The sequence below is a fragment of the Quercus suber genome, unplaced genomic scaffold (genome assembly GCF_002906115.3).
Source record: "Quercus suber isolate HL8 unplaced genomic scaffold, Cork oak 2.0 scaffold_658, whole genome shotgun sequence".
Lineage (NCBI taxonomy): Eukaryota > Viridiplantae > Streptophyta > Magnoliopsida > Fagales > Fagaceae > Quercus > Quercus suber.
The window spans coordinates 382,836-406,552 of NW_027070099.1; the positions used below are offsets into that span (position 1 = coordinate 382,836).

The window sequence follows — 23,717 nt, forward strand, 5'->3', positions numbered from 1 at the left end:
TCCACTTCCACCGTGGCACAATGACATGGCAAGATTTTAAATATTGTGCTTCGTACTCGAGCTTGGTGAGCTCGAGTACTGTATTACTGAGGTACTCGAGCTCACCAAGCTCGAGTACTGTATTTCTATGGTACCTGAGTTTACGAAACTCGAGTACCTACTACCACATTTCATTATTACCCACCTACTCACAACTTCGTACTAGCTCCAACCGTCGTAATAAATGTATGGTTAATGGTACTCGAGTTCTTTGAGCTCGAGTACCGTTAAACAAATATCACCAGTCAACATTATTACTTCCATTCAGTACTTGCATTCAGTTCCGAGTCACAGACCTCTTTCCAACTCCATGTGCGAGTGAGATCTTTCCAGCATAAATTTTCTTGTTTGGTCACCATCTGCAATTCTTTGAGCTGTGTCATTGTCTCCATCAACCAACGTTCAACCCTCTTGTGACTAGTAGATAGAGGTATTGTTAAATGCTTAGTTTTTTGATATTTCTGCATGGGTTAAATGAGTTCAATGCTTAGTTTTTTGATATTTCTGCATGGGTTAAATGACTTCAATGCTTAGTTTTTAGATTGTTTTCGTATGAGATTTTTATGCATGAGTTTCATGTAATGAGTTTTGCAATATTAACTGTGTACAACATTTGATACATACATGGTTCTATATATGTAGTGGAAATTTAACTGTGTAATGAGTTTGGCCATTTTCACCTCAAAATGAGTATTAAATTTAATTACATAATATAATAGTAGAAATGTCAACTGAAACATCTTTTTATTATTACCACCTAGTCACACATCCAGATGGGNACTTATTTAATAGGAAAAGATGAGGCAGTTGCCCTTAGTTCCTACAAATAAAACAAATGCACTCAATTTGCATGGAGTAAGAAAATGTAAATATTAAGTATTCTAAATGGCACAATGGATTTTGCACAGCCACCTTGCCTAAGCCAAGACAAAGTATTCAAATTAAAAACTTTCACCCTTGACCATAACACTGTTTGCCTTATAAATAATTTGCTTTATACAAATGAAAATCCGAAATGAACATAAATCAAGTATTCCACTGCAATGAACATCATCAACTTCTTCAACAAATTTTAACACCTTCAAAACAAAAGCAACCAAATTTTTAACAGTTATCACCTTTAAATTAAAAAAAAAAAACAAAAAAAACAAAATTTTTAACAATTATCAAGGACAAACCATATATATAACCCAAAGAAACAAAGCAAAAATCATTTTTTTTTTTTTTTTTTTTTAACATGTACATAGATCTGCCAGTGCACCCAACCCAAATTTGCTTTATCTACACAAAATCCTCCGCTCTAAGAACACTCACCTGCAAAGAGCCCCACAATATCGAAAAAACCCTTTCCGTTATTTCTCTGCCTTTTCCGCTTCTTCTCTAAAGTGGGTTTGTAGATGTCTTCGATCGTGCCCAGCTTTTCCTCACCATTCAACCTTAATCAAAACCAATAACCCAACCTCAATCAAAACCAATAACCCAAAAAAAAAAAAAAACCAGTTTTTGTTGTTTAAAATACCTGTATTGGTAGTGGTTCCGACGGTATATGACAGTGGCAGAAGGCTGGACTGAAGGTGGGTGATGGTTTGACATGGTTGCGGTTTGACACTCTGACGGCTCCTCTCTCAGTCTCTCTCTATCTGTCTCTGGCCGCTGGGTTCAGATTTACATTCTCTCTCTATGGCTATTTTATTTCTAACAGAGAAACGGTTGACTGTGCCATTTACAGAGAGGGAGAGAGAGAGAGAAGCGTATAGAGAAAGAGATAAAGAAAGAAGTGTTTGGCAAACTAACTTCCACAGATCTAGAACGTTGTGTTTGTAAATGTAGTTAGTGTGTTATTTTTTAGAGAGAACTTAACAGGCAAAGCCAGATTCAGATCTGGTGCAATACCTAATGCAATAGTAATACACAATTGAGACTATTGAATAAAAAAAGTTAAAAAGTTAAAGTAAAAAAATGAAAGTGGTAAAAATTAGTGTGAGTAGATGTAGTGTAATTGGAGTCCAAATCTTCTGTCCCACTTTTCCTGCTCCACTCTATACTCCACCAATAAATACTTACCACATGTTCACTTAATTAATTAAATATTATCATTATTAACTTATTAATCTTACAGTTATTAATTAATAGTATCACGTGGCAAGTATTTATTGGTGGAGTATAGAGTGGAGCAGGAAAAGTGGGACAGAAGATTTGGACTCGTGTAATTGTACCCAATGCAATACCCTAGATATTGCACCAGATCCAAATCCGGCAAAGCCGAAAAATACAATTGTTCAATGTCAAAAGTGAAAGGACACTTGTTTCTTCAAAAAAAAAAAAAGACACAACTTTTCATCTTTTTAAAATGTATACATAACAATAATTTGCGTAGCCACATGACGCAATGAGACGCAGTCAATAAAAAGTCAAATGTTTCAGCTATTAGTTATTACTAACTGCTAACCCGTGCAATGCACGGGATAGTTAAATAAAAAGATAAGAGGTTGATTTGCCCATCAAGAAAAAGCTAAAAGAAAAAAAAAAAAAAAAAAAAACCATTAAAGACAATGGGAAAACTATTTTAAAAAAATTGCAACTGTTATATGTTTACCTAGTTCAAAGCTAGAATCCAAATTCAATTTTGCAACAATAAAAACATACAACTTATTAATTGTAAATCAACCTAACTACACAAATCTAATTTTCACTCTAATGTATTTTGCAAATCATGCACCTAAAAACACTCATTGTGTCAAGAATTTCAATAAACACTATTGCCGCTTTTATCTTTGTTCTAGACATTTAATTTACACAAAAGCCAATAGCGCAATCAGCTATCATGGTTGCTCAATACTATGACAAGCTTGACCTCTTCTCTTTCCTTTAAATCTGCATGTCCAAAGCGATTTCAACTTTTCAAGTAAAAATTACATTTACACAAAATCTAAGCAACCTAACTCAGCTTACACCTTATAATCTTACAACTGTAGCTTCTTGCTCATTAAAAGGTCGTACTCAACGCACAAATCTTCTGCTCATTAAAATGCATAATATGTGTAGGTTTTCCTTTCGTAGTTGTGTTCTCTTAGTTTGCCCAAAAAAAAAAAAAAAAGACCTTTCTTGGATTTCAACATCTTATAACATTGCACATCATCAAACAACATCTGTATGAGATGATGTTATTTCAACGAAGTGAACAAATCTGATACAAAACCAATGCATAAAACTCTAAATAGAATTACAATTCAACCGAGCATTAATAATTGCATGNATATATATATATATATATATATATAGATATATAGATATATATAACTTACCAATCAATAGCTTTTGGGTGTGAGTTCCTCCAAGAAAAAGAAGTGATATATAGGGAGCAAACTTTAAAACCCAAATGGCATTGGTTTGAAATACAAAAATGTTCCCAAAGTCAAAGCTAATCTACAAAAATCTATAAAACCCAATCAAACACATTAGATTACTATAAAATTTGGAACACATTTCACATTCAAAAACAATTCTGGTAAGAAGGACTTTAACTTGCCTAACCTGGTGTGCTTTAGTTTAAAGTTCTCATTGACAAACTTCACACCAGATATTGAAACCCCACCTCTGGCATCACCAAGAGTAAAATCACCTACTTGGATCATAAAGGGAATAATTCTTTTTTTTTTTTTTTTTGATAAGTAGTTGGGAATAATTCTGTTGGATGTGCTCCCTTTGTAGAGGCTTCCCACTCTTCTCAATTCCTTTCCCCACTATTATGAGAGGGCTTATCAAATTTGTAACCAAAAAAATAAAAGGCTACTGGCCATGGTAATAAACTCAAATCATAAAATGGCACAATGAAGGGAGAAAAAATCCAAAATAGAGAAGTAAATTTCATCTAATTAAAGATATAAGCAGGGATTAAAAGTTACTTGGCTCTACCCATGCAAGAGCTTAAGAGCTTCCTTCACCAAAAAAGAAAAATATAAAAGTCAGTAACTTCCTTTAATAAGGAGAGAGATAATTGGGATGTGTATAAGACATTGGCTTCTAATTTACTTGGGAATCATACTTATAGTTTTAGGAATTGTATTACCAAAGAGTTCTTTAATCTTAGGTTTTTTTCACTTAGTCTTTAATTTGAGTTTTTATGCCACTAAAGTCTCTCTCTCTCTCTCTCTCTCTCTAAGGTTAGAGTGCTTATGTTAGCGATTTTTTAGGGGGGGTAAATAGTAAACACCTAAGCCATCATCTACTCCTAGTGTCCAGGCCACATTTGATCCCAAATGCATAAACCTTTCGCTCACATTCTTTAAAAATCCCGAAAGTTTTTTTTTTTTTTTTGAGAAACCTAATCCGCTCATTAAACAGTAAAAGTTCCAACTTAACTTATTTTATAATTTGTTATGCTTCAACAAAATACAATATTTTTTGCTTCAAATTTATTTCTACTAAGGTGACCCCACTATTTGGACACTTAAGGTAAAGAGCACTGAGCACATAAACTTGTGGAGTATATATTCCACTTCAAAAGTTCTTATGTGATCATTTAATATCAAAAAGTCTACCAAATAATTTAATCAAAACCAAATCTAACCCAAATACCAAAATCAAAATCAATCCAACTAAAATACCCAAACCTAAATCATACATATTAACAAAAAAAAAAAACCTTTATTGGTAGTGGCAAATTTTTTGGTTATGGGTTCTATAATGAGTAATTGGAAACTTTATAGTTGGCATGCTTTTCATAATTAAGAATAACCCACCAAATTGTTCAAACAAATTTTCAAAGGAAGAAAGCATAATTAACAAATAATAAAGGCGCAGACAATAACATTTAGCATCTCTATAAAATTATTTTTTGATTTCTCAGGTTTCTTTCTTGACTGTTCAAACTACCAACCCATAGTAAAATATTTACTGATTAAGCAACCAATTAAAAAATGTAGCAAATGCAAACAATAACTCAATTGAGCCCCCAATATGATGTGAGAAAATAAAGATCCAAAGCTTCAAATTAGCAAACTATGATGTGTGGAAATAAAGAAGTGAAAGAATGGAAGTCATATTAAAAAAATATAATATGGTCACTCAATTTAGTGCCACTAATCTCCAATTCTCTCACAGTACATTTATCAAAAAACTGATAGGCATTTTCGACTAACATTGATCTTTTTAAAGAAAGGAAAATAACCTCCAAAAACTTTATATGCTTTCTCACCAAAGCATCTCTAATGATGCCAACACAAAGTGTGCAGAAAATTATGAAAGGATTAAATGATTATAAACCAACTGAAGAAGAATGATCCATATAGGCTAAGAACCACAATAATACAGCAGGAAAAATGTCCAGATATAGTGGGGATATTGCAAGTAGAAGAACAAAGACAAAGGCAAACACAAAACTCAAATGATATGATCCATACAGGCTAAGAATTGCAATAATTCTCTGCATTGGAGTGGTAAAGGTTGGGCATGAGAAAATCAATTCCTAGCTATAAATAATTATAGATAAAACATGTTTAGAACAATATTTTAGAAGAATCCAGCCACAAGAAATTACAAACGGCTACACATATAATTCCTATGTCATTATTTGTTGTTGAAAATGTAACTTGATCTAAAATATATTTTAAAATAAGTAAGATTGCAAGACTAAGTAATTTCTACTTGGACATACTAGCAATATTTCAAGACCAAAGAAGATATTGCCGTTCATCTCTTTGAAGGCTTATAAGATGCAAAGATAAAGTGCATATAGTGAGGCTAAACTGTCTACAATACAAAAATAAATATGAACATAGTTAGGCTACAATAGCTAGGTTGCTCCACATCAAACACGTGGTGAGGGAAACTATCTAAACAAAAGCTAATTGTAAAATCACATTCAAACAAAACATACATACACATGCATTTACGTTACCAATCTCAGCATGTAATACAAAGTTTGAAGAGTATCAACCCAGACCCACAAACAAAAAGTAAATGTAGGGTATATTTTTGTGGCCTAAGCCCAAAAGGTTTGGATTATGAGCCCAATAAACCCAGAACAATGAATTTGTAGAGAATTGGTGGAAGAACTAGGCTGATTGTGGACTAAGCAATAGTTAACTATGGTGCTAAGAGAGAACTGATAAAAAAAAAATAAAAAAAAACACTTCACAGTCTTTCAATTTGATGTCCGAAGAGGAATATTATTCAATGAAAAATCAATACAGCTCTCCCAAAAGTCCACTTCTTTGCTAGAAGCTCTTTCTTTATATAGCATCCTCTCTCATCATCTTCATCGTCCACTTGTTCTTCATCTAAGTGTTCACTTGAGTATGTGTCACGTCAGATTTCTTCCTTAGCTTTCTGTGAGTGGTGGTAGCTGGATTGACACTGTTTAGGGGCCTTTTCCACATTAATGCGGCCAGAAAAGCAGATGCGGTGCATTTAATATGGTGGTGGGAGCTTTTCCTTTTAGATATTTCTCCATTCTTCTTATCTCCAGGCATGTCCAAAGCTTATCCAAATTGCTAAAGTCATTAGTAAGCTCATTCGAACCCCTCAGATATTTGTTTGACCAAGAATGTTTACAACCGAGGAGAATGATCTCTTCGGAACGTTGGTGTTCTCTTCGGACGGATCTTTTTCACTCCCAGGTATCTTTCTTTTATGCGGAATACTCCTCAATAATTTTCGCCTCTTCGGACACACAATAACCTTCACATAGGGCATTGAGCTCAATACATAAGCTTGAGTTTCTACCCCCCACAGTAAATGATTTCTGTGTTCTATCCTCAGTTAATAGGTTGAGTCAAAATAATAAACAAATAGATAACATATCTTTCCAATTTCAATGCCTTAAAAACAAAGATTTACGAAGCAACTAACTAAATTTGAATGCTTGAAACAACTGAAACTAAAACTCTTTTCAATTCTTAATGCATCCGTTTGGCTGCATTGAACTAAAAAAAAAATTAACATTGACTCAAAATTCAATAGAATTCACCCCTTCACATCATAATCAATAATTGTTCAACAGCTATAGTTTTACATGTAACTAATTATTTATATAGATTTCTGTCAACTGTGTTTCTTTTGTAAAATAACTCCAAAACTAATCATAAATTAATCTAAAAAACCAAATCTTGTTGGAATTTGAACATATAGCACAAATTAATCAACCATTTATTAACAAAAGAATAAATTAAGAACCGAACAATTAAGGGGAAAATTCATAAAAACTTACCTTTCAAAATTTTTGGTACTTGTTCTAATGCAATGCCTCAATCACTATAATCCGTGAACGCTGTAGCCTATGTATCGCAATTGCAAGGAAAAATTAAAATTTATTTTAATCTTTTAATAAAAAGCACTCAAATCACATAAATAAAAAGGCATGCATGTTGATTTTAAACAGATACCCAAAATGAATGCAACCCAAATTAGACAAAAACAAAAACAATTCTAATCCAATTTCTTTAGGCAAAACCCAATATAACCCAAGTACCAAAAAAAGAAAAAAGAAAAAAAAGAACCAATTCTAAACTGAATTCCAACGGTTTAACGGTGGTGGGAGGCTGTGCTGACAGTGGAGGCGGCCCACAGATAGGAGACGAGCCTAACGACGTCGGAGCAGGATTTGAGATAGTATCCTGCTCTCTTCTGGCTATGACACTCGTACATATGTACCACGTCAAGCCAAGTAAGTCCTAATCCTAGATGAAGGTTCAAAGTGTCAATTGCTTCTAAGATCCTAAAGACATTAGGTGCGCACTGATCAGAAGAAAGCCTGTGGTTACGAAGATAATTTTGGGTAATAGAACCCATGAGGAGAGTCATTCCTCCTTCTATGAAGGCTATCATATGGATTACGACTTCTCCCTCTCTTCGATTGATTAATATCTTTTCTGGGGGACAATACCTCAGGTTTACCCCCTGTGGTATGTCGTAGGTCTCCTTAAATTCCTCTATTAAGGCAGGACTATCGACAAGATATTGAAATCTACCAATTTTTGGTTAACTAAAGAAAGACGCAGAACAATAACTGGGAGATAAGAGTTTGAAGGCCGAGAACCTTGGCCGAGAAGAGGATGAAGGGTTTGGAGATGTTGAAACTTACGCAAACTAAATCGGAGAATGATATTTGAACTCACAAAAAGATTCTTATAGACTCTGGGAAGAACTAGGATTAATGATTGGAAGAGCTTGGTGGATTCGAGTGCTTGAGTTCGCTGGATAATCTGAGAATTGCTAAGTAAAGAAGAAATAACCTCTTTTGAGGCTTTATATATGGGGACAGATGAAAAGGTAGGAGTCATCCCGCCCAAATTCTGAGGAAGAGCATCAACCGTTGGATCAACAGTCCACCGCTGGATACAAGGGACAAAATGCCGCCTGGAGTAATTAATAATGCTTTGGGAATACTGAAACGACAGCGGCAATGATGAAACGCCTAAATCTATGCTTGTACACGTGTGAGCTCAGATATTTTTGTGCTTTAAACTGTCATTTCGTAAACAAATCAAAATCTTATTTTTTCTCCTCGGATACGAGGGAAAAATTAAAATTTTGAGAGGCTATTGTGGGGGTAAAAGCCCAACATTGTGTATTGAGTCTGGGGCCTCATTCTTGGGTTAAGGTATGTCCGAAGAGAAGAAAATTATTGGGAAGGATTTTACATGGGAGATATACCTGGAAATGATTGTGGAGTATAGTCCGAAGAGATCATCAGTCGGCCGAAGAGCGTATTCTCCTCGGATATAGAGAGTCTCGATCAAACAAGTACCTGAGAGGTTCAAGTGATCTTCCTAGCAAATCCAATGATGAAGATAAGCTTTGGGCATGTCTAGAGATGATAAGAACAGAGAAATATCTAAAGGAAAAAGCTGCTACCACCGTATTTAATGCACTGCAGCAACTTTTTTGACCACATTTATGTGGAGAAGACCCCTGAACAGTGTAACTTCAACTACCAACACTCCTGAAGAACTAAAGAAGATATCTGATATGACATATACTCAAGTGATTGCTTAGATGAAGAACAAGTGTACGATGAAGATGGTTTACAAGAAAGCAATATAAACGATAAAGGTCTCTAAAGAAGGGGATTGGAAAAAAGATAATGAAAGGTGGAGAAAGACTTTACTGTAGCTTTAAGAATTGTAATCACTGTTCAATCAATAATATACCTCTTCGGACGTCAATTTGTTTAGCTTTTACGTGTGTTTTTACGTTGGTTCATTCCTGGATATCATAATTAACCGTTACTAAATTCACAATTAACTTAGCTCTTTCACACATTCTCTACAAATTCATTGTTTTAGGCTTGGGCTACAAATCCTAACCTTACAAGTAGGTTTTACGTAAGGTAGTGGCTTTTTTTTTTTTTTTTTTTTGGAACAAGTAATTTTGTATTTTTTTTTTTATAAAGATAGTTGAAGTATTTGAATTCAAATAGATGACAAATACAGATAGGAATTAGACATTTGAATATAAATGGTGGTGAGAATAATAGTTTTTTTTTTCTTTTTATACGTGAGATAGTATTACTATTTTAACCTCTCTTTTTTTGCTTTCTTTTTGTTAGGAAAAAAAAAAAAAAAACTAAAGGGCATGTAATTTTAGAATTTGTATGAGAATATTTTGGTATGCCAAAAATTGATGACGAAATAGGAAATCCTCTTATTAATAGCAGGGCTTTTGGAGGCGTAAGGCGAAATCTTCAAATAAGGCTTTTATGTTATTACTTAAATAATATTTATATAATAGTTTTTTTTAAAATCTATTCTTTTTACATTTTAATATATATATTTTTTTTAGAAAATGCTAAAGTTATAACGAATTTCACTACTAGCTGGTATTCTAATGAATGTGATCAATAACATGAGGCTTACAAAAAAGCTAGAAATATTATAAAATTTACAACATGAGAATTACAAAGATATATCACCAATCACAAAAGTTTATTAAAAAATGCATTCAATGGTTTGTTGAAGTTCACCATCATATTCATTGTCACATCAAATTATAAAAGTTATATAGATCGCTACACACCTTTAGCGCAATGATCACTTCACAAGTATAAGTGATTGTGGGGTGTAGGGGTAATGGTCGGGGTTCAAGTTTCTAAGAAAGAGGTTCACACACATATACACTTAAATTAGGCTATAGTATAATTTTTATCTTTTATAAAAAAAAATAAAAAATAAAATTATGTAATAAAATTTATAGTATTTTTAACATTTTCTTATTTAAATTACTTGTGATTAGTAACACATCTATTTGTAAGACCTATTTATCTAAATTTGTCTTATGTCTATCTCTAGCATTACTTAGTTCTTTGGGCCTTCTTAATAGTGGAAAAATGTAAACTAAAATTTTTTAATATCTCTCAAAAATATTTATATTAAAAAAAAAATTTACCCCCCCCCCCAAAAAAATTTTGGGGCCTTCTCTATGTAGGGAGACCCTAGGCAATGGCCTAATTGGCCTAGGCCTAGGGCCGGCCCTAATTAATAGTACTAGACTTATCACATGCGTTTTGTGCGTACAATAATGTTTTTATTTATTTATTTATTTGTTTTTTGGTATAGTTTTACAATGCTAAAAGTGATATATAAATAACTATGTATTTTTTTTTTAAAGAAAGAGGTAAGATAATGTGAAATAATGTTTAAAAATGAGATAGAGAATCGTAAGAAGTTGAAACCCAATGGGACCTTTGAATTTATTGATTGGGATAAAAATTGTGATAAGTACAAAAATTTGAGATTTGAACAAAAGAAAGATGATATACGTTAGTATGGATGGATGGGGATTTGTGATAACTGTATAGAATTTGGATAACAAAAATTTTGGAATGTTTTAAAGAATTCAAAAAAAAAAAAATCGATATAAGAATGAATAGTTTTTACTTTTTACGTGAGGTAGTTTCTTTTAGAAGAAGTAATTTATATATATATTTTTTTATATTTTGAAGTATTTGAATTCAAATAAATAACAAATATTGATAGGAATTAGGCATTTGAATACAAATGGGTGGTGAGAATAACAATTTTTTTTTCTTTTTCTTTTTGTACATGAGATAGTATTACTATTTTAATATTTTTTACTTTTTTGTAGGAAAAAAAAATTAAACTAAAGGGTATGTTATTTCAAAATTTGTATGAGGATAATTTAGTAAGCCATAAATTGAAGACGAAATAGGAGAATTCTCTTATTAATAGTGCGTGTATATATATATATATATATATATTAAATATAATATTTTCAAACCAAATGGGATAAATCGGCTTCAAAAAAAAAAAAAAAAAAAAACAAATGGGATGAATCATAGGGCAAAGGTTGCTAAAGTACCAAACTAAACCAAACATTTTCCTAAGATTTAACAATGTTGCTTACAAAAGAGGGGAAGTGGGGGAAGACTCTTTTTATTTATTTATTTTTTTTATTTTAATTTTTGTGGAGAATCAGCAAAAGTTCTAATAGTTAAAAAGTAAATAAAATAAATATAACAAGCTGTTCTAGAGGTCATGATCATGATTCATGAAGAATCAATCACCACTCTAGCTAGCGATGCAACTCATGATTTTCCAATTTCCACTGCCCTTAGTTAATAAAGGCTCTCCAATTTGGTAATTTCCAATGGGAAATTTTATGATTAAGGGTTTGGATTCAATTGATCAACCATGTAATAACATCCCATCAAACTTGCCTAGACCAAGGTTTTCAGACCCGGACTGTTCATTGAACCGTAAAAGGGAGAAGTTCAAGGTTTTGAGGTCGAACCGGGGTCAAACCGTGATGACGTCATAATTAATTTAATAATTAATTAAAGCCTAAATATAGATATTAAATTTATAAAACTAGCAAAATTGACTAATATATCTATATATGTAAGGGAAATTTAATGATTTTCAAGTATGTATTTAATAATTAAATAAGAAAGTTAACAAAATAAAATAATAACTATGAAAACATTAAAATTTATGATTAAATTTTGAAGTAAAGTTGAATATCTTTGAAGGGTTTTAATTATAATTTTTTTTTTATTCCTTGTAAGAGATGGATAATTTAATTAAGTAGAATAAAATTGTGTTAAGTTGTTTTTTTTTTTAAAAAAAAAAAAAATTGCTAAGGGGTTGGACCGCACAGTTCTTACCGGTTCGTGCGGTCCAACCCCGGTTTTAGGGGTTCACAGAATTAACAAAAAGTCTAGTTCTTTAGGCTTAAAAAACCGGTTTTCATCCCGGTTTCCGGTTCTCATGGTCCGACCTCTCGGTCCGGTCCGGTTTTGAGAACCATGGTCTAGACTTGTCATGAGCCTTGTAAGTTGTAACTTACTAGTTGGCACCTCATCCATGCCTCTGACAGTTTAAATCACCCCTCGCCCCTTGTAACTAGGAAAAAAAAAAAAAAAACTCACCTGGACTTATGCAATTAATTCCAAGCAAAGTCAAGTTCATTGTTAGTTAGTATTTATCACATCACATCTGTATATCCTTAATTCTAGTACAATTATAACCATTTCCTTGATTGAGCTCAAATCAAGGACTACCAATATGTCCTTGATTTTAGTCTCAATCAAGGATCCCTTTTCCTACTAGGTCAAGTATTCAAGCCTAAATATTGAGGCCTTCTCATGTATATTCGGTTTTACAGAAATACAGAAAATACACAGGTCAAATACAGCTCTTTCATACTTTGTTTCTTTTTCTCTGTGTGTCCTCATTCATAAGCATTCTTGCTTTTTAGTTTTCTCGTAAGTACAAGAAGCACTACCTTGAATTACTTCAACATGTTCAGGTTAAATTGTATACCAGTATCTATCCTAGCAAAGATGGATACATATAAAATTGAAATACATGGTGAAAAGGTTAAGGCAAGTGTGGTCGATGATCCTGCCATGGTTGGTATTAAGATAGATGAGTTGGAGCCTTGGTTACAAGCTTTAGAAAGTCGTATTGTAGGTCTTGATGTTAAGCTTGACAACGCCAAGTTCGTGTTGGTTCTTTGTGTTGGGACTTGTTGCCTAATCATTCACTCACGCATAGCAGAAGTTCCTCCTGAGGCTCTCAGGGTGCTTATGGCTGATAATACTATTTGCTTTCTGAGTACCAAAATGGCTGACATGAACTTATTTAGTTTAAGATTAAGATGTAGTACAGTTGTTCAACTTGGGTACTTTGCTTCTAAGTGTTTGAAGAAAGCCCACATAAAAGATTATGGATTAGCTGAGTTGGCATGTGAAGTTGGAATGGATATAAAGGAATCAATTAGTGAATGCCCTGACTGGAGTGCTGAATTTTTCACACTAGAACAGATAAAGTATGCAGTGCACGATGCTTATACAACTTATGTCATTGGGAAAAAGCTGTTGAATATGCTCTGGTCTAAACTTCTAAGAACATGTCAACAATGGATTTGACAAAATTGTATGCTATATGGGATTGTGTTTGGTAACTTGGTTTTATGTCAATGGATCTAAATAATGTTTGGTGAAAATATCATTTTGATCCTTATGTTTGGGATCATCTTCAATTTGATCCCTACATTTTAGTAGTAGTCAATTTGGTATTTTTTATTTTTCAACTCATAGGCAATTAATTTGGTCTTTACCCTTAACTCATTAACGAAAAATACTTACGTGGCACACAACTTGTATATTTGGCACACTCAAAGATAAGCATGACTATTAAAATAATAATAAATTTAATTTACATTAAATAGTTTTAGATCAATTTAAAAAAAAAAAAAAAAAGTCACTTTCTGCTCAAAACTTCTCAAATTGTATACCATCTCACCACTATACTCCCCTCTTGCAAGGTCATACTAGTCATATCAACTCTGATGCTCTACTCTCTACCATTATAAATTGCATTTCATCTAGAGTGTTAGATTGGGGATTCTTCAAAATTTCCACCAAGGGTTTCATGATTTTGGTGTATACTAGATTGAGGACTTTTTTTTTTTTTTTTTTTTTGTCAAAATTTATTTTGCCAATCTAAATGATTTTGGTGTATACTAGATTGAGGACTTTTTTTTTTTTTTTTTTTTGTCAAAATTTATTTTGCCAATCTAACCTATAGTTGTTGGGTTTGGGACAAACATGCAAAGCTTGTAAGCTCCAACTATGGTAATAATTTCATAACCAACATGCCTTTGGTCAGAACAAGTGCATGTTCTTTTCCTTATAAAATATAATAACATGTGACTAACCACCAAGCTCGAAGGTTAGTTACATGTTATCCTATTTTATTGTGGTCTAGTGGTCTTGGGTGATGTACAAGATGTGCTGAGTGTGAGGTCCAAGGTTCGAGTCCAAATATGGACTCATTTGGCTTACTTCCCTCAGTAGCTCAAGGTTCATTAATGTCCTTCGTGGGGCTGAGAAGTTATGGCTCACTGTAGTCCCCTACATCCTAGCAGGACCTTGAACCCAGCAAGTAGGGTGCTACTATAATCACACTCAGATAGGATTGTCATGTTTTTGCCCACCTACTCATTGTTTAGTTCATAAAAAAGGATAATATGTAACTAATTCATAATTTTGAGTTTTGACAACTAGTTCATAGGTATTCAATTTTTTTGATCATTATTTATAAGATAAAGTTTAGCTACAAAATTGGTTGTAACTTAAGATTACAATCTTATTCAATATCATTAACATTACTACATATTTTAAAAATATAACCATTGGATTGCATGTTCTTTACGCTCTTAATACACATATCAAAATTTATGCCAATCGGATATTTATTATATAATTTATAAAATTACATTTTATGCATAATTTTAAACTACAAAAACTTGCAATTTAAATAATTTATTGATGATATAACTATTAATTTTTATTTTTAAGAAATTTTACAAGCATGGAAAAAATAAGAAGAAAATGTAATCCAATTGTAAAATTGTCAAAATTTATCTTAAAAAAAAAAAGATATTGAATAATTTTGTAGCCTTAAATTATGGCCAATTTTGTAACTAACTTTATAATTATCTATACTTGTTCAAATCCATTATTCCATCTATTTTTGTTAAAATCATTATTGAAATTAGGCACAAGAGATGCATGCACTCACTCAAGAAAGGTTATTATTATTATTATTATTATTATCAAAATCCTTTTAGTATCAAATTATTCTCAGTGGGCGGCTGAAACAGCCGGGGTGGGGGGGGGGTTGTGAAATTTTTTAAGGGTAAAATAGTGTTTTTGTTATTTGGTGAGGTGTCAAAGATTTAAGCCATTAGATTAAATCTATGGCTGAGAATTTAGGTATTTCTTAATTTTAGCAAGGGGTTGTGAAATTTTTTAAGGGTAAAATAGTGTTTTTGTTATTTGGTGAGGTGTCAAAGCTTTAAGCCATTAGATTAAATCTATGGCTGAGAATTTAGGTACTGGGCTTTGAAACACCGAGTTGGGTGAAACATGAATCATATACCTTCCTTCTCGTCAAAAGAGAAAAAGGGCTCTGAACGAAGTTCGAATTCCTTGCTTCGCTCTCCGATCTGCTACTCCACCACCATAATTTCTCCTTTCGAAGCTAAGCCGAAACCAAACCCGACCCACCCGAGTTGGTGTAGCTGAGACTCTGTGTCGTCATTGTGAAATGGGTAAATCAACATCCTCTCTTCTTTTTATATGCAATCGTTTGATTATTACAGTAAGCCTTCCATTTCGCGCTTTCACTTCTCATTATTGTTCTACTATTAGAGAAAATGCGAAAACCCCATTTCAGAATCGGAATCAGTTGTTGAATTCTGTGAGAGATCACTCCAAATGTGGAACCTTTAAGAATCTTGATCATGCCTTAGGTCTGTTTGATACAATGCTTCACATGCACCCTTTGCCTTCCATTGTCGATTTAACTCAATTGTTGGGTGCGGTTGCAAGAATGAAGCATTACTCTGTAGTCGTTGCTCTAATTAAACGAATGGAATCCTTTGGAATTACTCCCAATGTTTATACTCTCAATGTTTTGATTAATTGCTACTGCTATCTGAACCGGGTCAATTTTGGTTTCTCTATCATAGCAACAATTTTGAAACTTGGATATCAACCAAACTGTATAACTCTAACCACTCTTGTCAAGGGGCTTTGTCTTAGAGGTAACATTGCTGGAGCTGTTAGGCTGGTAGAAGAAATGGAGAATAAAGGGTATGAACCTGATGTGATTACTTGTGGAACAATAGTAAACGGTCTGTGTAAGATTGGCCAGACTGGTGTGGCTATTAGGTTGCTCAGGAAGTTTGAAAAAAGGAATTTTGCACAAAATGTGGTGCTCTACAGCATGATCATTGACAGTTTATGTAAGGACAGATTGGTAACTGAGGCTTTGAACCTTTTTTCTGAAATGATGAGTAAAGGCATTCAGCCAGATGTTGTCACTTACAGTTGCGTAATTCAAGGACTATGCAATTTTGGCCGCTGGAGGGAGGCGTCTACTTTGTTGAATGAGATGGTGCAAAGGAAGGTCATGCCAGATGTACAAACATTTAGCATATTGGTGGACACACTTTGCAAGGAAGGGATGTTGACTGAGGCAAAAGAAATTTTTGATGTGATGATTCAAAGAGGCATTGAGCCTGACAAAGTCACTTACAATTCTTTGATTGATGGTTATTGTTTGCAAAACCAAATGGATGAGGCAGTTAAGGCATTTAATATGATGGTTGAGAAGGGTTTTTCACCTGATATGTTTAGCTATAACATATTGATCAATGGATATTGCAAAAGTAAAAAAATTGATGAGGCAATGCGTTTGTTCCATGAAATGTCCAACAAGGGAATGATTCCTGATGTAGTGAATTACAACACTCTTATTGGTGGGTTTTTTCGAGTGGGGAGAGTCCAAACTGCACTAGAGCTATTCAATACAATGCGAGCTTGTGGCCAACATCCAGATCGCCAGACCCACGCCATCTTGTTAGATGGAGTTTGCAAGAATAGACGAATTGCTGAGGCAGTGGCATTGTTTCAGGAGATGGAAGACAAAATGCTAGACTGTGATATTGTGATTTACACTATAATGGTCAAAGGGTTTTGCAAAGAGGAGCTAATTGATGAAGCGATTGAGCTGCTTGAGAAAATGGAAGGCAATGGTTGTTCACCTAACGAGCACACATATAACACATTAATCCAATGGTTATTGCAACATGGTGACACAACAAAGGCAATGAAATATCTCAAAATGATGGTTGACAAGGGATTTTCAGCAAACGCAACAACTGCTGCCTTGTTTATTGACTTGCTGTCGTCTAATCAAGTAGATGAAAATATTCGAGAGCTGCTTCCAAAGTCTGGGTGAAGGTTATTTAGTTTCTCAAGATCAAAGACAACTTTTATATTTTAACCTATCACTAGTCATTATGTGAGTGGTATATTTGCTTTGAGTAAAATTCTATACTTCTTACGAGATGGTATTTCTTTTCATTTATGTGCCCAAGATTGTTTATTCCTTTTACTGTTCAATCTTTTGTTGCAATTTTCTTGTGCACGCATGTTGTTGCTAAACCTTTTGACTAGCCATTGGGTGTATTATACTGCCCTCTTAGGTGGATACTCAAGAGTCCTAGTTTGAGACTAGATTCATAGATCTTATTTCTTGTACTAGTTAGCTAGACTATGTTCCAACCATTATTCAAAGTTTTCCAATCATAAAAACTAGTATTCCAATTCAAATATAGCCTAAATGTCAAACCTTCAATTGGTATCCTTCTCTCCCCAAACCAGCCCCAAAATTCTTAAATGCTTAGCGATTAGGTTCTGGACCAAATTATATCTTGAATCAGTTTCAATTTTACAAAAGTAATCCAATTGTAATTAGCTGATCAAATTTAGTCTTAAAACACGTCATGGGTGCTTGCAAGTTAAACTATTGTTTTAAAACAACTATGGATTGAGTTGTTAGACCTAGGCAATATCAATCAGTTTAAGATACTTTTTGTTTCACTTTCATATCTTTTAGTTTCCTTTTGTCAAAATGCTAGATGAAGTTTGTGTCAACCCTTACTAATTTTGATTCCTGTCCTGTTTGCACTTACCACTATTTGAGTGTTACTAGGGGTTCTTGAAACTTTATTCATTTGAGGATACATACGATAATAGTTTTAAAGTAAGAATGCCATCATTAGTAATTTTATTTATTTTTATATCATACAGCAGTAGTGAAACAAATAATAATTAGTTTGGCGCTTTGGTTGCTTCATGCCTCCCTCCCTTTGGGATAAAGCCATCTATACAATGGAGAAAATTTATTGTTTTACTTTGTACTGTAATCATATCAACATATTGGCTAATGATTAATGGGACCTACCAATGTTAAAGTGTATGGGAAATCTTGAAGATTTTTTTTTTTTTTTTAAGGTAAGAAAGTCTAGAATTGCCTTGTAGATATGCCAATCTGTCCTTATTCTAGAAAATGATAGTAATAGTATGAACTATGAATTCTTCAGTTATTTCCTCTTCTGTAGACAATTGACTGAGGGAGGTTAAAACCAAACCATGTTTGGGGATAGTATTGAGTGAAAATGGTTAAGGTTGTGGAGGTTCAATAGTTAAAGAGAAATCTATTAATTTGTTTGGAATATTTGTACAAAAGGCACTACTTATTAGATCTGCAAGAAGGAAAAAAAAAATTATACTACGCTTGAGCCTTGTATTTTGGCTTGGAGATCATTATCATAAATATTGTACTTCACCTCCATCCCTACAGCAGTGGAGGAAAACTGACTAATGGGGGTAATGATAATTGTAAGGAATATCTTGATTTTTCATTCATTTTTGCAGGGGAAGTTATAAAACTTGTGGTGTTTCTGGTACAAATCTGATTTTTAGTGAATGCTCATCAATGTTGAGGCTGTCCCAATCTGCTGCATAATTTTGTTTTTGCACTTGCAGGGAAGCCTTTGATAGGCAACAATAATCTATAAAAGGGAAGCTAAATCAAGGCCTTGTGAAATGTATGAGCTGACAAAGTATTTTGTTAGTGTCAGATTGTACATCAAAGAACTCTAATCGCAACTTATCATCTCATAAAGTGAAAAAAGTTTTAAAATTTTTATGAATCTAAAATTTTTGTCATGAAAAAAGTTTGATTTTAAACATATGTGGAGATATCTTTTTTCAACATGCTATATAACTATAGAAGGAACTGTGAATATGTCATTTTGTCACGTAATTTTATTTAGAAAATATCTAAACATGTTTGGAGCGGATCTTTATCGTCAACTTTTCTCTTATAAACACAAACACTGCCTTTGTTTCGCTAGACACAAAATCACAAAAGAGAAACACTAATTTTTACTTGTTACTCATGAGTGGCTGGCATATACTAGTGTGTGTGTGTGTGTGTGTGTGTGTGAGAGAGAGAGAGAGAGAGAGAGAGGGCAAGTGATATACATAACACTTAATGATATCAAAGGTCCATCTATATAAGCACACATGCACATGATGGAGCTGTCTGTTACATATGAGTTTTGATAATAGAACCCTCCCAATATTTAGTGCAGAGACTTTGTTGTTTGTAACAAAAAGTTCCCTTGTTTATAAGTATGTGCCTATCTTTTTTATTAGTGAGGTTTTATATATACAGCTTATGTATGTATTTATGTAAATTTTGTTGATACCAGCTAGTTCTTAGTATAAGTCCTAGTGTCGGTATCACCAATTCTAATTCTTGAACCACATTGCAATTTGTGTGGTTTGCACTCTACAGTAAGAATTTGTGGGGATGTACTATATTTTTTATTGAATTGTCAACAGTACTGGTAGACTAAAGTGGGTTGCTTATCCAGATGTTTAGAAGAATCAAGTTTAAAAATTTATTGGTGAATTTTTTAAAATTTTGGGTTCATGTTGCTAGCTCCCGTTGAATTTCATTAGGCCAACTAGTTGTCCGTGTTTATACAATTCTTTTAGTCTTAGGGACGTGTTGTGACTTGATGAGTTTGATGCCGCCTATGTGAGTGCAATTCTTGGATTTCATAAGCAAGTTCTAGCACAAGTATTCTTTCCTTTGCTTAATTCTGTAATTAGAAAGGGAGGAATGGAAGTAGTGGAAAAAGTTAAAATCAATAGTTGTCAAAGATATCAATGCTTAAGGAAGTACTGGTTTGTTTTGATTTTAATGTGAAATTTTTGTATGTCCATGCTCTTTGTTTTTGCAGGAAGAGCTTAAGAATACTACCATTAAAATGGCTGAACAGAGTAAAGTTCTTAACACCCCTGGGGCAGAGAAACAAACCAAAAGAGAGTTGTTTGATGCGCTAAGGCAGGAACTTGAGTAAGTTTTAGTGTTTTTTGTCCTTTTTTCATTTGTCTTTAGAGGTAGAAATAGCCTCCCAGTTGCACACTAAAGGCATTCACTTACTTTTTGGAAAACTCATAGCTTTTATGTGGTTGTGAAAAGGCTTTGGTCATCTGTTGGACAATTGTCATTATCTTAAGAGTTATCTTAGTAGTATCAAATGTTAAATAGTGACAAGTTTTCAGTACCATGAAATTTCCTTGACTTTGTCAAAAATTAATAAGATGACCAATCCAGTGTAACCAATTTTGATGATTAATGTGGATGGAGATATGAAAATAATGAATGAAACTTGAACGTGGGTTTAGCAATTTTGGGCAGATACCCTCTATGTGGGCTGAATCCATGTGGGTAGATACCCTGTATGTACATACCTTAGGTGGTTCAAAGCTTAAATCAACTCTCTGTTAAACTTTAGTAATGCACATGAGGATAGAGCTTTCTTTGTCCATTGCCACATTTTTTACTCTGAACCTGGGATCTCTAAGTGGATTTGTAAGAACATCTCACATTGCCAGCATGTGTGGTTTGTTACAATGTCATGGTTTAGAAGGGGCTTCCAATGTGTGACAATACTAATTTTATGGCACTTGTGACTACTGAAGCTTCTGTAACTTATAATTTTGTATCGATTTCATACAGAGCTCCAGTGCTGGAGAAAGCTTCTAAATCAGTTTGGAGCTAATTTTGGACAGTAATGGTCTGGGGAAGGAAATTAGTGAGATGGTTGAAAAGGTTTTTCTTGATTGAGTGGCTGGGAACCTCCATTGTTTCCCAGTACTTGATTTCTTGAAAGTAAAGTACCATACAAAAAGAAAAAAATTGAGAATGAAAACTTGACCATACTAATAAAGAAATTGAGAATGAAAAAGAAAAAGGAAAAGGAAAAGAATGGGCTAATGAAAACAAAGAAAAGGAGAATTCTCCCTCTTCATTAAAGAAAAGGAGTTTTAGTGAATTGAATGCAGGAGGTGCATGTGAAGCTGCCATATCATTACTTATCTACAAGAGTAACTTTGTCAAACGAGCTATTTATAACAGATGTGGGGTGGTGCAAATCTTGTTATTTAGTCTAGATTTTGATTTGTCATCAGTTTCGCAATTCACTTTAATGGAATAAAATTAACATTATTAGGCTATCTAATTCTTTGGTTGCAATTCTTTAGGCTATCTAGTGTTTCGTATTATTAATGAGGTACTTATTTGGATTAAAATCATTTACTTATAAACAAATAAATAAAAAGGGAACTTAGCAACTGATGTCTGAAACTATGTTTGCACAACCATTGTGCTGTATGATGTTAACTTGATTCATGCAGTTTATACCATAGCAAAGTATCATGAATATTTCTATGAGGGATGGTTGTATTTGTTGCTTGAATTAGTTAGTGCAGAATTTAGATGGACTTATTTTGTAAACAGCATACTTTCACTTGAGCATATCAGATCTCATTTAGTGATTCATTTTCACTATCACAATGAAATCTCATTTATGATTTCCACTGCTGTCCTCTGGGGTGCAAAGTTGCTGCAGGAAATGATATGTAATGATATGTTTTTTCTTGGTAGATTGAAACGGATTATATCTATCTATCTATCTATCTATCTATCTATCTATATATACACACACACACACACATTTGAGCGTAAACTAATTGTACAGAAAAATTAAAAGAAAGCTGCAGCAGTGTATGGCAACTGTATGGAGGTTTCTGATTCAAAGTAGACCAGGTTTCACACTATCCAATTTCAATCATGCAAGAATCTCCATTGTGTGGTTGGAAAGTATTTCAGAATAAAATCAAGTCTGGATACAGGTTCTTATATGAGGCAGAGGCATGTTCTTTCCCATATTCATGGAACCTGTTCCCAATTCGTTTGTTTGACAGGTTCTGTAATCTGGTAAGTTGGAACATTCTTTGTAACAGGGCATGCTTTACAGTTAAGGGTGGTAGGTCTGTCATTGTTTGGAATAGAGGGTATCACGTTTTTTTTCTTCAACGACTTTGTTTTTTGGACAACTATTTTTTTGATACAACAAAAAAGAAAAGTTTATGTGAAGATAATAACATAAAGTTCTAACCAGCAACATAGTCATTTCAGACCCAAATATGTTCATGAAATTATTTGAGGCAAGATTGGCAAATTGTTGGGATTCTTGCCGCACAGCTTACTTGGAATGTCTTCAACTAAGGACTCTGTTTTCCATTTGATTTGTTGCCTTTGATCATTCTTTCTATCTCCTTGCAACCATCATGTGAGTTGATGTTTAGGAAGATGACTCATTTTTCACTGTTCCCTTTCTTTTATGGCTTGTTTGGAAGTTTAAAGAGGGAGGAGAGTAGAGGAGAGTAGAGGGAAGGGGAGTAGTGGGGAGGAGAGTAGAGGAGAATGATTCACCTCCACCTTATTTGGATGTTTTTAAAATTAGCAAGGAGGAAGGGAGTAATTAGTCATTCTCCTTGAATAATTTTGTTAATATAATAAGGGTAAATTAGGTAATTTACTTGGTCAATAGTTTATGTACTCTACTCTCCTTCTAAATCTCTCCAATTTTGGGGAATTAAAATTAGGGGGATAGAGGGAGTCCAATCCCCTCCAAACTCCTCCAAATCCCTCCCTTTCATTCTTTAAAAAACTTCCAAACAAGGTAATTGCATTACTCTCCCTCCCTCTACTCTACTCCCCCTCCTTTTTTAAACATCCAAACATGCCATTAGTGCGGTGCTAAAGGCCTAAAAGTTGGTATCTGTACATTGTGGTATTTTCTAGGAGTAATAATTCATTTAATGTAATACAGTACTAGGGCAGAGATTTGAGTCATAAACGTCTTTATTGAAAATGTTACCAATGCATGAGCCAACATATTGAGACATTCTTTATTGAAAGTCTCCCCAGTATTACCAACATATTGAGACATTCTTTTATAATTTATTTTATTTTTAATTACTTGAAATGATAGTAGAATTTGAGTCATATATGTCTCTATTAAAAAATAAGAACTTGAGACATATATGTCACTATTAAAAAAGAATTTACTATAAGGTAAACAACCTTAATAATTATAGCAAAACAACTTTAATAATTTATTATAATTATAATTATAGTAATGAATGAGAGTACTTAGTGTAACCAACACTTTTCGGATCAATAAAAAATTATTTTGAGTGCAATTTTTCAAAAAGATTTGTAAATTTATAGGTGAAAATATTAGTTTAAATCATTGTGATGAGATATTTCAGCGGTAAAATATTTTTTTAAACATAAGGATTTTTTTGAATTTTTTTTTGTTAGATTTTGAGAGAAGAAATTACAGTTTTTTTTTATTTAGAGAAAATAAATTCACATTTGACACACTCAGCAAGCTCTGAAATTACTACGGTTTTGATTTAAAAAAAAAAAAAA

General features: G+C 33.3%; 2 protein-coding genes and 1 long non-coding RNA gene across 3 annotated transcripts; 2 read left to right on the plus strand and 1 right to left on the minus strand.

Annotated features, from left to right (window-relative positions):
- Window positions 1–890: 890 nt before the first annotated feature.
- On the minus strand, window positions 891–1,894 carry LOC136064289 (uncharacterized). The gene is made up of 3 exons (XR_010625929.1): window positions 1,559–1,894; window positions 1,354–1,475; window positions 891–1,118 (listed from the first exon to the last, which is right to left on the minus strand). It is a non-coding gene; the product is annotated as an uncharacterized LOC136064289 (long non-coding RNA).
- Window positions 1,895–12,841: 10,947 nt separating this feature from the next.
- On the plus strand, window positions 12,842–13,429 carry LOC112035345 (uncharacterized). The gene has a single exon (XM_024068171.1). It carries the CDS (start codon window positions 12,842–12,844, stop codon window positions 13,427–13,429), a length of 588 nt encoding a protein of 195 aa, XP_023923939.1.
- Window positions 13,430–15,430: 2,001 nt separating this feature from the next.
- Window positions 15,431–17,437, plus strand: LOC111990881 (putative pentatricopeptide repeat-containing protein At1g12700, mitochondrial). The gene is made up of 2 exons (XM_065765858.1): window positions 15,431–15,618; window positions 15,719–17,437. Exon 2 carries the CDS (start codon window positions 15,834–15,836, stop codon window positions 17,310–17,312), a length of 1,479 nt encoding a protein of 492 aa, XP_065621930.1. The 5' UTR covers window positions 15,431–15,618; window positions 15,719–15,833; the 3' UTR covers window positions 17,313–17,437.
- Window positions 17,438–23,717: the final 6,280 nt, after the last annotated feature.

Coding starts and splice junctions, on each gene's coding strand:
- LOC112035345 (XM_024068171.1), top strand. CDS start 12,842: ATGGATACATATAAAATTGAAATACATGGTGAAAAGGTTAAGGCAAGT.
- LOC111990881 (XM_065765858.1), top strand. CDS start 15,834: ATGCTTCACATGCACCCTTTGCCTTCCATTGTCGATTTAACTCAATTG.